Below are 15,787 nucleotides of genomic sequence, written 5' to 3'. Positions count from 1 at the left end.
GAAACCAAAAGTGTACATCAAGAAAACCCAAAATTTACAATAAACAACATGAAAATGGGGCTTATTTAACAGATGTACAATATTGTATATTTATTCTTTTTTGTGTTAGACCTGGGGAAAAGCTACATATTAAGCAAGGCAGAGAAGTCTCATGCCTTCCAAATCTTAAAACAGATGTGCACGCAAAGATTCTTGGCATGTTAAGTTTTAGATTTGTATGGAATCATAAACAACTGAAGTTAAAGTCAACACCAAGACAAACAGTTATTATTCACTGTTATATCTTCAAAAGTTACCTCATCATTTTCAGTTGCATAAAGTGCTTCATTGCCAGCACTGCCAAATACGCAAACCTGACGAATTAACTTCAATTCTTCTTGAGAGTGGAGAGCAAATAATGGCCATTTCCCAACATCCAGCATCTTCTGTTTCAGTAAAAATATAGAATATACAGACATTGTGTAGTATGTCTACAGATATATGAAGACTCAACCTTTCACCTGAAGCTGGAATGGTTCTAACTAAAACTCATGCCAAATTAGAATGTTAATTACTAGGTCAAATTAATCTTCAACCCAGGTTGTCTCACTTCTTAGATTCTTCAAGACAAATTCCATATTTCTTGGCAAAAGTTATTTTGTGCCACCCTAAGCCTTTGTGGATTTTCCCCTGATTCCAATGAGATTTGATCAGCTCAAACCATATTTTAGTCTGCCAGAGATATGTTCCTGCAGGGCTCCACCTATATTAATTTAAGTGAAGCCACAAAAAAAGTTTTCCTTCCTCCAACACTTTCTCTACAATATTGTCACCAACAACATTATATCTACAGTATCATCTCCCAAACACCAGAAGAGCTTTTACACTTGCTCACTATAATGTTCTTTTCCCCCTCTGATAACATTAATTATACATTCACCTTTTTCCATCTATGTAATCCTGAGAAAGGAGTCAGCTGTGTCATGAAATTGATACATCACTTGTGCATTTACATCATGTACCACATATCTTCACTTGCTCCCATCTGTCCAAGTTCCCATGTATGTTAAGAGCAATCTCATATTGTTTTAATAATAAATACTGTATTGTGGTGATCATGGGCAGAGTCATGTTGCTTTAATGCAATTAGATTGCAATAATTAGGTTCTGATTCAAAAAGTGCAGATACAAAAGCTTAAGTCAGCAAATTTTTTAAACATACTGCTGTTTTAGATTACCTGCAGAACCTCTCATCTCTAACCATTCAGCTCACTGACATTTTGAGGAATAACATTTGTTCAGTTTAATGAGTCAAATTAAGATTAGCTAAGGGAGAAATGTCTATAAAAGGCAATATTTGTAGCTCAGTATTGAACTGTGGAGTCCTTGGTATTTTCTAAGCTAGGTTGCTTTCCTTCAGACATTTCATTACCAAACTAGTAACTTAATCACTGTTACTAGAGATCCGACTTCCTACTAGCAATGTTGATGTTATCTACGTAGTTTGGTAATGTCTGAAAGAAAAGAATCAGGCTCAGAGCATCAAAGACTCTACAGGAGAGACTCCTGTATACTTTTATTCTATATATTTTTATTAATGGGTCTCCTTATTGTTTTTCACTTGTTCCAATCGTATCATCTTTCTTGGTTGTATCTAATTAACATGTTGTTGTTGAACTTTCTATCTATGGTGGGAAAAATCCATTACAACTCTCCCCTCAACATTCCACAAACTGACTTTTGAAGCTCACTGGATGGAACAGCAATACCAGACATTTCTTGTAGGATTCAGATCAAGCAATGAGAAGATGGCCAAATCACTATTACCAGACTTCACTCACCAGTATCTTCTTAACAGAATATAATCTCACAAGTCACTTGGCATAATTTCTAAAATGTCTTCTCTGGTGACCAGGATACTGATGGAAACAGTCACGCTGTTCACAACCCCCTCAAATTTTCTCTATTTTTTAAAAAGTCAAATCTTTTGCTTTTCTTAAATACTGAAATTAAAACTTTTAAGAGGGAAACTTCAACCTCAGGAGCTGCATTGCAAAGATGGAAGCAGATTAGTGTTTTCCAAACAATACCAGAGATGTCCCAAAGAAAATCCTTCTCTTGCATCTCCTATATGCAGAGTTCACCTCAGAGCCATATGAAGCACATCAGAACAAAGCCATCCCAATTAATTGGAATGTAGCCAATTGCTTGTCAAGATGTAGAAATAATGAATTCATAAATTTCATACCTAGAGTTCAATGTGATCTTGTTGCCAAGAAACCTGGCTTCCAATTTATTTGGAGTTGAACTTTGGTCAAGAGAGGGATCCCTCTGGCACAGACACATCAGATTTGCATAAGCATTGTGTACTAGTGAGTAGGGCATACAACAATCTAAGGAACAATTTTCTAATCTAGAGAAAAATGACTTTTGTCTATACTGATTCGTTTGGAGCCATGTGCATTTTTATGCTGCTATTATTCACCAAGCATGCATTTCCTGATCATAAAATGTTACAATATGTAAGTTGTGGGGGTCTGTCTTACCTTTTCAGCAACCCTTGGTGTCTTTACAGGCATCTTAACATGTGTATAGCCTAAAGTGTTAGGAACATACCAACATCTAAGGTCTGCTTTGGAGACTTATTCCAGGTTTTCCTGCCAACTGGCGGGCCAACTGCGGTAGTGGAGAGCAGATGACCTCTTCCTAGTTGCTAAAAAGAAGAGTTCTCATACAGACCACTGAAAGAGAAAAAGTATTATTTATTTGTCAAATGTATTTGCTGCACTATCTTGCCATAGGCTACACTAAGGAGACATTATTAAAGATATTTATAAATGGACCGAGGGAGAGCAGAGAGGGGAGGAGATGGAACCTGCCATCAATCCAGCACACCCCCAGCGTGCAATTCTCCCATTTGGTCCTCAGACAAGCGGGCTGAGCAATGTCTCCAGGCTCTTGCGGAAGGAGGAGGGTGCCCCTTAGTTCAAGATAATGCATATACCGCTCAGATCACATGACTGAAAAGAAAATAAACCTAAGGTCTGTGTGATGCCACTGTGGCGTTCAGAAAAGACTGAGCTGAAGTCTTCACTCCGATCCGTGTTTCCAGCGGGAACACGGACCGTTCCTATTGGCTGATGCCGTTTGACAACCAGCTATAAAAGGGAACTGTCAAACGGCATCAGCTGTTGTCCGCCAGCTGGCTTCCTTGTTAGCGTGGCAGCCCTTTATTGTTACAATAAAGTAAAGCTGAAGTTCGCTCCACGTTCACCTCAGGTTATTCCGCCACTCTACAACACTGGCGACGAGGGTGGGATACATATAAGAGGCAACCGGGCAAAGAATCGCTAAGCGAAGTCACTACAAAAAAGAGCCACTACCGAGCTGAATGTCACTTTAAGAGCTACTGTCACTATTCGCGAGCGCGAATTTCAACTTTCCTCGGAAGATCCGGCACCGCTGAGTCGAGATGACTTCGAACCCTGCATTCCCACCTTTCAGACCAACAGCAGAAACATGGGAATCCTATAGAAACCGATTTGACTGTTTCCTAGATGCCATAGACCTCGCGGACATTTCCGACCATAGGAAAAAGTCCTACTTTTTAAGTTTTTGCGGAGCCACAGTGTTTGACACTGCTACGGCATTATTGGCTCCACGTTCAATTAAGACTGTTCCATGGGAAGAGTTGCAGGAAATTCTTTCCAACCACTATTCCCCTAAGCCATCCCGAATTGCCAGGTGTCATGCTTTTAGGAGACGGATTCAGGCTGAGGGAGAGACTATTAGTGGGTACATGGCTGCCCTACGAACAGCTGCCTTGCATTGTGGGTTTAGAGACTATCTGGAAGACATGTTATTAGACCAACTAGTTTGTGGAGTCAGGGATTTAAGGCTACAAAGGCGTCTATTGGCTAAAGGGGATTTAACCCTTAAATTAGCAATTGAAGAGTCTCAAGCTGCTGAACTATCAGCACTTTCAGCAGCAGAAATTCAGGGAAATCCAATTAACCAGAGCAGCTCAGCCATCCATTACGATGAAGCCTCCACAGAAGAAGGCTATGAAGAGGCTAATGATGTAAATTGCCTCAGGCAGCAAAAAAACCAGTCAAAGGGAGAACAGGCCAAACCCCAATCTACCTCCACGGCCTCAGCCCATTTGTCTAAGCTGTGGGGAAAACCACCTCAGGGCACCCTGCAAGTTCAGGAATGGCATTTGTCTAAAATGCCAGAGGAAGGGTCATTTAGGCAGGATCTGTCAAGCAGGAAAGACTTTTGCCCAAAAGCCTCAGACAACCTAACATTTCCAAAAACAAGGTGAAGACTGTTTTACCTGCTATCAAGCCAAGCTGACTAACAAAGGCTCTAACAAAATCAGTGTTTTTGTTTCTATAGAAGGGAAACCTTGCAGGATGGAGGTTGACACAGGCTCAGCACTGTCCATCATCTCATGGAGCACCTTGAAACAGCTACTTCCCAAAATGGCTAAGAAGAAGCTTCACGGCTGCCAGTTAACCCTATGTCACTACCAAGGCAGAACCATCCCAGTCATCGGAAAAGGCAAGTTTTTTGTTCAATTTCAAAATTTTAAAGGTCACTTGCCTTTAGTGGTAGTGGATGGTGCCCTCCCTAGCCTGTTGGGGTTAGACTGGTTCCCTGCCCTTGACCTCCATATAAGCGGAATCCACTCTATTACAAATGCTGAAGTGGACACCTTGTTTAATGACTATGCTGATGTGTTCAGCGAGGGGCTGGGCTGTTATTCAGGAACCCCAATATCTTTCAACTTGGACCCTCAGGCAGTACCAATCCGTTTAAAGCCTCAAAGGGTACCTTTTGCAATCCGGCCCAAATTAGACATGGAGCTTGACAAATTAATTAAACAAGGTGTATTGGAGCCTGTGGACTTCGCAAAATGGGAAACCCCAATAGTGACACCCCTGAAGAAAGATGGTAGCGTAAGAATCTGAGCAGATTACAAGACATCATTGAATAAATATTTACAAATCAGCGCTTATCCAGTCCCTGTTATCCAGCACCTACTACATTCTTTGGAGCCAGGAACCATTTCCGCGGAATTAGACATGTCACAGGCCTATCAACAGTTCCCTGTTGATGACACAGCCGCTGAACGACAAACTATTGTAATGCACAGGGGCACTTTTAAATGTAGGCGCCTCCAATTTGGCGTAAGTGTGGCCCCAGGGATTTTCCAATCTTTAATGGAAAGACTTCTTCAAGGATTACCAGGCGTAATTCCGTATTTTGATGACATTTTAATATCTGCCCCTGACAAGTCTCAATTACTGCAAAGAGTCAGAGGAGTCCTCGATCGTTTCAGACAGCATGGTCTTAAGTTAAAGAAAGACAAGTGCACTATTGCCACCCCATAGGTAGAATTTTTGGGATACAGAATTGACGCCTCTGGTATTCACCCAATCGAATCCAAAGTAAGGGCTATTCACAAGGCACCCACACCAACTAACAAAACTGAGCTCCAGGCCTTTTTAGGACTTCTCAACTTTTACGCTTCATTTTTGCCAGATAAAGCTTCCGTTGCAGAGCCTCTGCACAGACTCATGGATAAGCAATCCCCCTGGCACTGGGGACCTAAGGAAGCCCATGCTTTCTGTGCAGTCAAATCATTGCTCTCATCCAATGCTGTTCTAATCCAATTTATTGAGTATTTACCTTTAGTTTTAGTAGCAGATGCTTCTCCTTTTGGCATAGGTGCTGTTTTAAGTCATAGGCTGCCTAATGGTTCTGAGGCACCCTTGCCTTTTTCTCCAGAACTTTTTCCCCAGCTGAGTGCAACTACAGCCAAATTGACAAGGCTTTGGCTGCAGTTGCTTCTGTCAAAAAAATCCATGAGTTTCTATATGGACACTATTTCGAGTTGGTTACGGATCACAAGCCTCTGTTAGGCCTTCTGTTAGGCGATAGACAAACTCCTCAGATTTTGTCTCCAAGGATGACCAGGTGGACTTTATTTCTGGCTGCCTATTCCTATACACTGGTTCATCGAGCTGGCAAGAGTCTCTGCCACGCTGATGCTCTTAGTCGCTGCCCCCTGCTTGTTCCTGTGGAGGATCCTGCACCAACTAATGCTGTGTTCCTGATCAACGATCTCAAGCTTCCCATCACCGCCCTTGATATCACTGCCCACTCTGCCAGGGACAAGGTAATCGCCCAAGTCCTTGACTGGGTGGGAAGGGGGTGGCCTGCAATTCCTTATGCCCCCGAATTCGTGCCTTTCAAAACTCGCCAGCAAGAACTGTCTTCTTTGCAAGGCTGTTTACTTTGGGGGACTAGGGTAGTTATCCCTTCTAAGTTGCAAGCCTCAGTTTTAAAGGTCCTGCATGAAGGGCATCCCGGCATTGTCAGAATGAAAGCCCTAGCTCGCAGTTATGTATGGTGGCCGGGCATGGATGCTCAGATTACAAGTTGGGTGAATGCTTGTCAGCCATGCCAAGTTACCAGACCTGCTCCACCCACATCCACTCCAGGCAGGTGGGAAGATTCTGGGACCCCTTGGTCCCGGGTGCATATTGATCTGGCTGGCCCCTTTCACAGGCGTACATTCCTGGTGATGGTTGATTCTTTTTCTAAATGGGTAGAGTTGACCTTGATAACCACCACAACTTCAGAAGCCGTCACTAAGGCTCTATCAAGGATATTCGTTACCCATGGCCTCCCTGACACTATCGTGTCTGATAACAGCCCCCAGTTTACTCCCTGTGAGTTTGAGGTCTTCCTAGCTAACCTAGGAATCAGGCACGCACTTACAGCTCCTTTCCATCCTGCCAGTAATGGCCTGGCTGAAAGAGCAATCAGATCTGCTAAGGAGGTCCTGGAAAGGTTTGGGCCCATAGATTGGCACTCTAGGCTTGCTAAGTATCTTCTAACCCAGCACACGACTCCCTGTGCCACCACTAATAGGTCCCCGGCTGAACTTTTCATGGGTAGACGTCTGAGGACTACTTTAGACAGACTTCATCCATATTATGCCCCAGTCACGCCCCTAGGATCAAATAGCCAGGCAAGGGAGTTCGCTGAAAATGACCAGGTCTATGCCCGGAATTATGCGGGACACCCTTTGTGGATGCCTGGGCAGATTGTGGCGGTAACCGGTCCTAAGTCTTACAGGGTCCAACTGCAAGACGGGCACATCTGACACCGCCATATCGATCAACTTAGAAGGCATTGGAGTTCGTCTGCAGATAGCCCTCAAGACGTTCCTGCAACAGAGAAACCGCCGGCGCCCGAAGAAACTTCCTGCGAATCTGACAGGAACGCAAGCCTACCTGAGCAGCCATCTGTCCCTCGCCCAGAGACGCCTGAAGCCGAGACGCCAGTTTCGTCGGCACCAGAAGTTGCCCAACAAGCAGAAAAGTTCCTCCAGCAGCAGCTTCGTCAGAACCTAGAAGATCTGGCCACCTGCGCAAGTGCCCAAGTTATCTGAAGGACTACGCATGCTCTGTTCTGGGGGAAAGGAGTGTGGCGTTCGGAAAAGACTGAGCTGAAGTCTTCACTCCAGTTCGTGTTTCCAGCGGGAACACAGACCGTTCCTATTGGCTGATGCCGTTTGACAGCTGGCTATAAAAGGGAGCTGTCAAAGGCCATCAGCTGTTGTCCACCAGCTGGCTCCCTTGCGGCAACCCTTTATTGTTACAATAAAGTAAAGCTGAAGTTCGCTCCGCGTTCGCCTCAGGTTATTCCGCCGCTCTACAACAGCCACCATTCACATTTGTTCTGTTTTGAATTTCTCGCCCCACCAACACGAAGTTCAGTGCCACATGTAAACATTAGGAACAGCCAGGCTGCCAAGGCCTCTCAAGGAACGGTTGCAAAATTTGCAACTTTCCAGCCTCTCAAGGAAAAGTTCAAAACTGAACATAATACTCAATTTGTGTGGCTCACAAAAGGACCTATACGTGTGAATCAACTTCTGTGGTAATAACTGCCAACTATTTCTAAAATGGGGGGTGGGGGTGGCGAAGACGACCGCTGAGGGAGTCCAGGCCAATACGAGCGCGCACACACAAACACAAGCTCGGTCGCACCAGGAACTCGCTTGGGTTGCCGGAGAGCTCAAGCGGGAGAAAGGATGAGGCCGTCCCGCTGTCTCCTCCCTGCGGTCTCCTGCAAGAGCAGCGCCTGGTCCAAACGTACCTCCAGCATTCTAGCCGCTCCGGCAGGGGCGGCCACCCGGCAAGCGGGAGAAATAGAGCGCCAATTAATGGGTCACGCGACGTTTCCGCCCCTTCGGATTTGCAAGGCCCGAAGCGGCAGGCGGCCTTTCGCGTTTTGTTTTGATGAAAGGAGGCGGCGCCTTGCTATCCCGGAGCAGCGAGAATAACAGTCTCTTTGCTTCTGGGGCGAAATCGCCTTGCTACGGAATAAAGCCGCGTCACTTGCTTTGGAAGAGCAATCAAAGTGCTGTAGGAATCCTGGATTGCAGAAATCCTGACGATCGTTAAATGGCAGTACCGCATAAGGGGAGCTTTCCGCGGGTCCCACTGCCACCCAGCGACGGTCTTGATTAGCGGGCTTGCATAAAATGGTAGCTTTGGACCAAAACACAGGCAAAAATCTCTCTCCTCCTACGGGTCGAGTGAGGTAATAATGAAGTGCATGGTCAGGGCCGGGGCCAGAAGAATATAACCTCTTCATTTAGCCGAAGCCTATCCACTCTCAAACCCAAAAGGGTCATATGGATCACGTAGGAAGCGCCGCCATGGCTCTTGCCGCCCGCTGAGATGCCGCTGCTGCCGAAAAGGCAGGTACTGTGAGGGGAACCTCTGCCCGCCCAGGCGGCCATGTGCGCGGAGGCAGCGGTACAACGAAGCCCCCTCCCACTTCGATCCCCCCCGCCAAGACCGGGGGAAAGTCCCGAAGAGGCTTGCCTTTTCTTTCGGAACAGGACAGAGCCAATCGGGAAAAGGAAACCCCGTTCTGCCTGGACCCCTTCAGTTTAGTGTCGTTGAGAAAAGTCGGCTTAGTAATTCGGTTCCTGCTCTGGTTTATGAACGAAAGAAGTGACATTGGATGCATATTCACGAAGTCGCTCTCTCGTCGGGTTGAGCCGAATTAATTCCTGCCCCTTTGCTAGCGGTGGCAAAATACTGCAACGTAACGCTGCAAGAGGGTTAGGCATGTTCTGGGATGAATCACCAGTGGAGCAGTCTCCCCGGCAGTATTAACCTCTTCTTTCACAAGAGGTGAATTCGAGGGTTTTTTTAAATTGATGTTTCTCTCAATTATAGGAGACCCTTTGTAGGAAGTTAGCATCCACCCCTCTCCGAGAAAATTGAAATATCTTAGGAAATATTAAAAAGGCAGAATATTTCCCCTAAAAAGAATAGAAACTCAAGAGCAGAAACTCACCTCAGAAGCAGAAACTCACCCCCACCTTTGTTAATGGGTGGGCTATTAAGGCCTGGGCCAGAATACTTTACATAACAAAGATCTCCAGGTAAAACTATAGCAATTGCCCAAAGCCCTTTCAGTCCATCATCCAGCAAGGCTCAATCAAGCCTGGAACTCAGGACAGCCTACAGAGCTGCCCCTGCATGGCCCCCTGGGAATCTGACAACCAATCAGAATACAAGCTCAAATTCAAATCCCAACAGAGGTTATAAAACCCAGGCACTCTCAGCATATCAGTCTTTTCTTGACCTCACTTTGAAGCATGTGATAGTCCATCCTTTTCACTTTGGAGCTTCAAGCCATGTGGTCCCGCTGTCCACCATTAAACCATCTTTCCTAACAGCCTCCATGTTTCCAGTGTCTTTTTCCCCACTTGGAACTGAACCCAGAAGGCTATTTCTTTCAACACCTTTATACAGTTCCTTTCCAACATTCAGTTGGTTCAACTTTTGAGGGTAACTTTCCTGTAGTAAATCATTTGCCTGGAAGGAGCCCCTTCCAGGATTTCTTGTCTCGATGTTCTAGTCTAGGCTTCTCAAAATTTATACTATTATAACTCCCTAAAACAGATAAATGAATTTGTTTAATCTTCTACATTAATAAAACTGTTTTGTTGAGGTTAGAATTCTGCAAAAAAGGCACCGTTTACTAAAACTCATGGTTCCAGACTTAAGCTGTTTTAACAATCATCTTTAATTTTTTCCCCATTTTAAAAACTAGAATTTAAACAAAATTCTAAACTTCACTCCTATGTGTGCTATGGAGACTACATATGTTACTTTGCTGGTCATTTATCCACAAAATACAAAATACATCCTTCCTGCTCCTATTATCCTCACAACAACCCTGTGAGGTGTGATAGGCCGGGAGAGAGTGACTGGCCCAAGATCACCCAGCTAACCTTCATGGCTTAGGCAGGATTAGAACTGTCAGTCTCTTGGTTTCTAAGACAGCAATAAATTTTTTTGAAAAAAAAAAAAAAAAGATATACAGATACTTCTAAAAGCCACAATCAGAACTTACCAGCTGAGTTTGATGACTTTGGCACTTTTGAACTTCACTCCCTGTGTTGCTTGCACAAGGCTGCTACTGCCTAAATAAAGTTTTGATAGTGCTATCACTGTGGACAAACAATATAAGCAAACAATTCTTTTTAAAAAAAAACATGTCCCATCCCCTGGAATCATGACTCACAGTTTGAAAATCTTTGACACAGAGCTACCAAATCTGGCCCTCAAATATCTCTAGGTAGGATAGTGGTATTGAACCCGATCGCATCGCGGGCCATATTGTGACGTATCAGGATGTTTTTTTGCCTTTGCGGAGCCGGGATGGGCAGCTGTCAGTTTGACAGGCCTGCTTTAGGATAACCCATAGAACACAGGATTTTTCTATACTGTCATTTCTTTTTCTGATTTTTTTTTCAAATTAGATCTGGTAGCCAAGCAGCTTCCTATTCAAATATTAACCAGGTTAATACTCTTCCCAGTTTCCCTTTTTTCTGTATTTTTTAAATCTTTCTAATAATACATATAATAATTTACTGAAGGAAGAAAACGGTTTCTTTAGTAAATCTATCTTGCCCCTGCCTACCATCCATCCCTCACCATTGGCCAGAACCACCACAAAGCCTTGAAATGAGTAGTCTACAAAATACTAGTTCCTTGGCCTACAAACTCATTCTTGATGTTGTACTTGGAAACACAATTTGTCCCTCTATACACACACACACACACACACACAATTTATTACTTAAGAATATTTAATTGCTCATGTGTACAGATGTATATCTCAAAAGTTCTTTAAGATTGAAAAGTTTTTTAAATATTACTATTTAAATTGAATGTCTCAGAAATTCTTTTCCAGAAACTAATGTGAAGAGAGAAAAACATTTACTTTTTATTTGGAACAGACAAAAACTGGCTAATAATGCTGCAATCATTACATTTCTGTCTCTTATTATAAAAATTGATTCTGTTGTTTCATGTTTAATTTGACCACATAATGGATCTAGGTTCCTGAAGAAATGCACCTGTCTATTCCATCCTCTTAGTAGCTCTATATTAGTCACAGCATTAGCAACACTAGTCACCCTGTGGCTGCCAGTATGGTTGCTGTACTTATATCTGAAGAGGTTGGCTTCAATGTATGAAGATTGGAATGTGGACAAGAACTCTTAGTCAGAACTCCTAAGAACACATTTAAAGTCCAGATTATTGCCACTGCCCATGAACAGGATATAATTAAGAGGGAGACAGACACACACATTCTCTTCATACATTCAGAATTGCATGTCTGAAAATGGTTCTAATTTATATAGCTAAATTAAGTAGCATTTTCAAGCGTACTTTCCTATTGCCAAATATTTAATCAGTTTTGAGCATTGTAAGAAACGTCACTATCCTCATTCCAGCGTTTCTCAGCCCTTTTCTTCCTGTTCCTTTCAGCCATTACAATGGCAGCTACCACAGTTACAAAGACGGTAAAGGTTATGACAAGAACAGTCACTGTCTCAGCAATACAAAGCTCCGTATCTACAGCTGATAGAGGCAGGTTTCTCAAGAGATGGGGCTCCATGCATGTCACGTTATAGTAATCATCCAAGATCAGTCTCCTGACACTGTGCAGTTTTGCAAACACTCTCTGAAGATCACAGTCACAGAACCAGGGATTGTCTGAGAGTAAGATGTGAGTTCCAGGGGTTTGCAAAGATAATAAAGTTTTGAATTTAATATGGTCAATTTTATTGTGGATCAAATTAAGTATTGTAAGGTGGCTTAATGGAATAAAGGCTCCAGGAGCAATAATTTTTATCATATTACCCTCTAAGTTCAAGATCTCTAAGTGTTGCAACATAGAAAATAATCTATTAGGTAGGGCATGAAGGCAATTGTTCTGAAGGTAAAGTTGCCTCAACCGAGTAAGACTGCGGAAAGTCCCCAATTCTATGGAGGAAATGTTGTTATTTTGCAAATTCAGCTTCTGAAGATTTTCAAAGTACTTAAAGCTTTTATACTGTAGCTCCTGCAGTTTATTGTAGGCCAAAATAAGTTCATGGAGAGAAATAAGACCCACTGAAAAACTGTTGCCAAGAAATGAGATATCATTTCTACCAATATCAAGCTTGTGCAGCCTGCCCAATGAAATGAATGTATTTTCTCCAACTTTGTGAATGGAGTTGCTGCTCAAAAGGAGAACCTGCAACTTCCACAGGGAATTTATAGATTTCCAAGGAATAGAATACAAGTTGTTTTGAGAAAGGTCCAAGTGTTCTGCATCAGAAGGGAACGTTAGATTGAACACCAGAGCATGGACTCCTGAACAGTTCACAAACATTGTCCCCACTTTGCAAAAACAGATTTCCTTGCAGGCTTCGTAGATTTTAGAATCACTGTGTGAAAGAGCAAACCAAAGCCAGATTAAGTAATGGAAATACATTTTCTGCCTTTGTTGATTCCTGTTGAATAATACAAATAAAATATATATTTTAGAAAAAGTTGCATAATGCATAATTAAATCTTAACTACAGGCAGTCCTCAACTTACAACTATAATTGAGCTCAACATTTATGTTAAGTGAGTTTTGCCCCATTTTATGACTTCTTGCCACATTTTAAGTGAATCATTGCAGTTGTTAAATTAGAAACATGGTTAATCCAGTTTCCCCATTGACTTTGCTTATCAAAAGGTCGCATTTTGATCAGGTGACCACGGGGATGCTACAACAGTCATAAATGTGAAAGTCACTTTTTAAAGGGCTGCTGTAACTTCGAACAATCACTAAATGATCTGTTGTAAATTGAAGACTACCTATATCATCATGAGATAAAGCTGCTTTCCCGTATACTTAATAAATTGCCAAGCTGTCAAGTCCTCATCTATTTCCACAGATTTTGACTTACAGTTTAGTTACATTATTGGCTGTCTGCATGCTCTTCAGCACAGCATGGCAGATTTAAGTAAGAATCTATTACTTATAATGAATACACAACTAAAGGGATTGATTGTCCAAAGGAGCAATTGTTTTATGTTCCCATTGCTCCCAATGGCACTAATAATCAAAATATCATCTGATAGAACTTTCAAAATAGATCTGTTTGCTCTGCATTTAGGATAAAGCATTTTTTGTATATCTACATTGTAATGCGAGTGTTGATAACTTGACAGGTTTGGGATACATAAATTAAAAAGCACAATGGATTATTAACTACTATTATGACAATTTAAAATTTTTATTTCAGAATTCTTATTTTGTAAGACGTTTCTGATTTGAAACATTTATATATTGTTTCAGTCAATAGATTCCCAAGGTGGTACGAAAGTTTAATACAGCTTAAGAAGTTTAAAATACTTAAGACATATAGTATATCATTTACCAACTGGCAAACCATGAAAAGCTTATTTAATCCCTTAGAGAAGATGCTTATAAATAAGATGTCGCTCTACTGAGTGGGGGAGGGGTAGAGCTAGAGTAATCTATGATGATGTAAGGAACAGCTTCATCTTAAACAAGGCAGAGCTTGAGATAATTTCATCTGATAAAGAGTGGTTTTTCTTTTCCTGATACGCTCTGAAATCTTTTCTTTAAAACATGGAAAAGATTTCGTTAAAAGATCATGAATTAGATGTTTTTGCTTGAAAGTAAATCACTTCAAACCCAAGATATTTATATTCTTTATCTTCAATTGATAAAAATGCCTCATGTTGCAAAATAAGAGTGGGCAACCTACAGCTTCTAAATGTTTGCTTTGTAATGTATTACCCAGAAAATACTGATAATTAATGTAAATATGGCTTCTCATTTTGAGATGGAAAACATGAAAACCAGCATTGAGCTATAAAAGAGGCTCCTGAAGACCTTATTTTCATTTTACATAGTTATTTTGAAATTGCCCTAAATTTGTTTTTAACTGAGACTGTTGTGGCAAAGATCCACAATATATTAATTGTATATCATCTCTCAGTGATGAAGTGTAGTAAATTATTTGAGGAGTGTTGTGAGAGTAAGCTGTCAGAGTAAACTGTCATAGCACTTCTGTATGAATTAAGAAATCTAAATAGTTCCATTTTTTCAAAGTGAAATTACCCATGTTAAGTTGAAAGAAGAATTAATGGTTTTCAATCATCGTAGACAACATAAAGATTGTACTAACAAAAATATCCTCTAACTCACCTAGACCAGCATAAATGAAAAGATGCTTTTCTGTTATTTTTCATTGATCTGCCTCTTCAGGATCTTTCACAATTTGTCATATCTAATAGTACCAAAAACAGTCTTACCTTTGTTGTAGCCTGAGACACCTAGAAAGTGCATGTTTCAAATGTCTTTCAAAGAAGGATAGCTGCTGGTGGAAAAAGTATAGAGATGAAAGGATTGACTGTCATTGTGTTAAGACAGACTAGTTGAAAAGTGTATGTCTGCAGAAGCATCAGGTTAAAAAGAAGTGTTAATAATTTAAGCAGCTGCAAATGAACATTTATGCCCACCACCTGCTTCTTTTAGTAAATACTGATACTAAAATCATCTTGTAAGAATGTGGAAATATAGCAACACATTCTCTAGCTCAGCCCCTTTGACTGTATTCTTGAATATACGTTGTCAACTTCAGCTCCTAACTAATGCTAAGAGTTTGTTCTTTAACTAACTTAATGCATCAACTAAAATTAACAGTTCACATTATTAATGCAAAATCTGCAGTATAATTGCTTCAGATCACAGCTACTTTGTGTAGTTCTAAAAATTGATATTGAGCCTTTCTTTAGCATACAGCAGCTAAAGTCTTAACATGTAGCAGTTAAGCAATCTAACCAAAGGCGATCTGCCATTTTAATCTCCGGTTTAAAACCTTCCACAGGATGCTTGCTCATTATTACACAAAGCTTGAAGGAAATTTAAAACAAGCGATTTGTCAAGATTGAACTGCTTTGCTTCTTTCAAACCTTATCACTGTTCAAATTGCCAATGAACTTGGGGGGGAGGTTGGAATGGAGTGCTGAGAATTTGTGCACGGATCATGAGAGCGTGGATACCATCACGGTCACCACTGCGGGTGCTTGAGAAGAGGTGGATTGTTCCCATAAAAGAACATCTCATAATTGAACAATGTGATCATCCAGGGGTGGGGAGAAAGGGAAGCAATTGTTTAACTCGGCAAACATTTATGTGGAAAAATCAGAGCTGGTTTTGATTCTTCAGTACCAAAATGGTGTATCCAATAATTTTACTTTTGGGAATTAAAAGCTCCTGAATGTTTACTTGTTTTGGGTTCGCTAGTTGGACAGTTGACATGATTGGCATATTGTTTTAGCTTTTCCAAGATAATCTTCTCCAAGTGTTCTCCTCATATGTTACAATAGTCTAATAACCCAAAATATAA

At 41.6% G+C, this 15,787-nt stretch overlaps 2 protein-coding genes across 20 annotated transcripts in view; both read right to left on the bottom strand.

The window, feature by feature from the left end:
- Positions 1 to 10,502, bottom strand: part of RCBTB2 (RCC1 and BTB domain containing protein 2) — a 34,632-nt gene extending 24,130 nt beyond the window's left edge. For 4 of the 19 annotated variants that reach the window (XM_087949251.1, XM_087949253.1, XM_087949263.1 and 1 more), the window contains exons 1-3: positions 10,435 to 10,502; positions 2,526 to 2,720; positions 297 to 425 (exon numbers count right to left, since the gene is read on the bottom strand). In XM_087949251.1, the coding sequence (XP_087805377.1) occupies positions 297 to 425; positions 2,526 to 2,558 (162 nt within the window). In that variant the 5' untranslated portion in view covers positions 2,559 to 2,720; positions 10,435 to 10,502. Of the gene's footprint in view, positions 1 to 296; positions 426 to 1,820; positions 2,025 to 2,525; positions 2,721 to 7,286; positions 7,465 to 8,154; positions 9,023 to 9,665; positions 9,972 to 10,434 lie in introns of those variants that run through there. The other 15 variants (XM_087949259.1, XM_087949270.1, XM_087949257.1 and 12 more) reach the window with 11 other exon arrangements.
- A 1,210-nt stretch (positions 10,503 to 11,712) lies between these two features.
- LOC113419543 (uncharacterized) lies at positions 11,713 to 14,706 on the bottom strand. Its single transcript, XM_087949271.1, has 2 exons — positions 14,584 to 14,706; positions 11,713 to 12,868 (listed from the first exon to the last, which is right to left on the bottom strand). Exons 1-2 carry the CDS (start codon positions 14,625 to 14,627, stop codon positions 11,782 to 11,784), a joined length of 1,131 nt encoding a protein of 376 aa, XP_087805397.1. The 5' UTR covers positions 14,628 to 14,706; the 3' UTR covers positions 11,713 to 11,781.
- Positions 14,707 to 15,787: the final 1,081 nt, after the last annotated feature.

The sequence above is a fragment of the Notechis scutatus genome, chromosome 1 (genome assembly GCF_049901735.1).
Source record: "Notechis scutatus isolate UNSWTSFEM ecotype Mainland chromosome 1, rNotScu1.2, whole genome shotgun sequence".
In the NCBI taxonomy this organism is placed as follows: Eukaryota; Metazoa; Chordata; class Lepidosauria; order Squamata; family Elapidae; genus Notechis; species Notechis scutatus.
This window is presented reverse-complemented; position numbering and strand designations above follow the sequence as displayed.

Bases quoted from the DNA above. Each gene is read 5' to 3' on its own strand.
- LOC113419543 (XM_087949271.1), bottom strand. From the start codon at position 14,627: ATGAAAAATAACAGAAAAGCATCTTTTCATTTATGCTGGTCTAG. The intron at 12,869-14,583 runs GTGAGTTAGAGG...ATTATTCAACAG, and splicing joins TTTCATTTATGCTGGTCTAG to GAATCAACAAAGGCAGAAAA.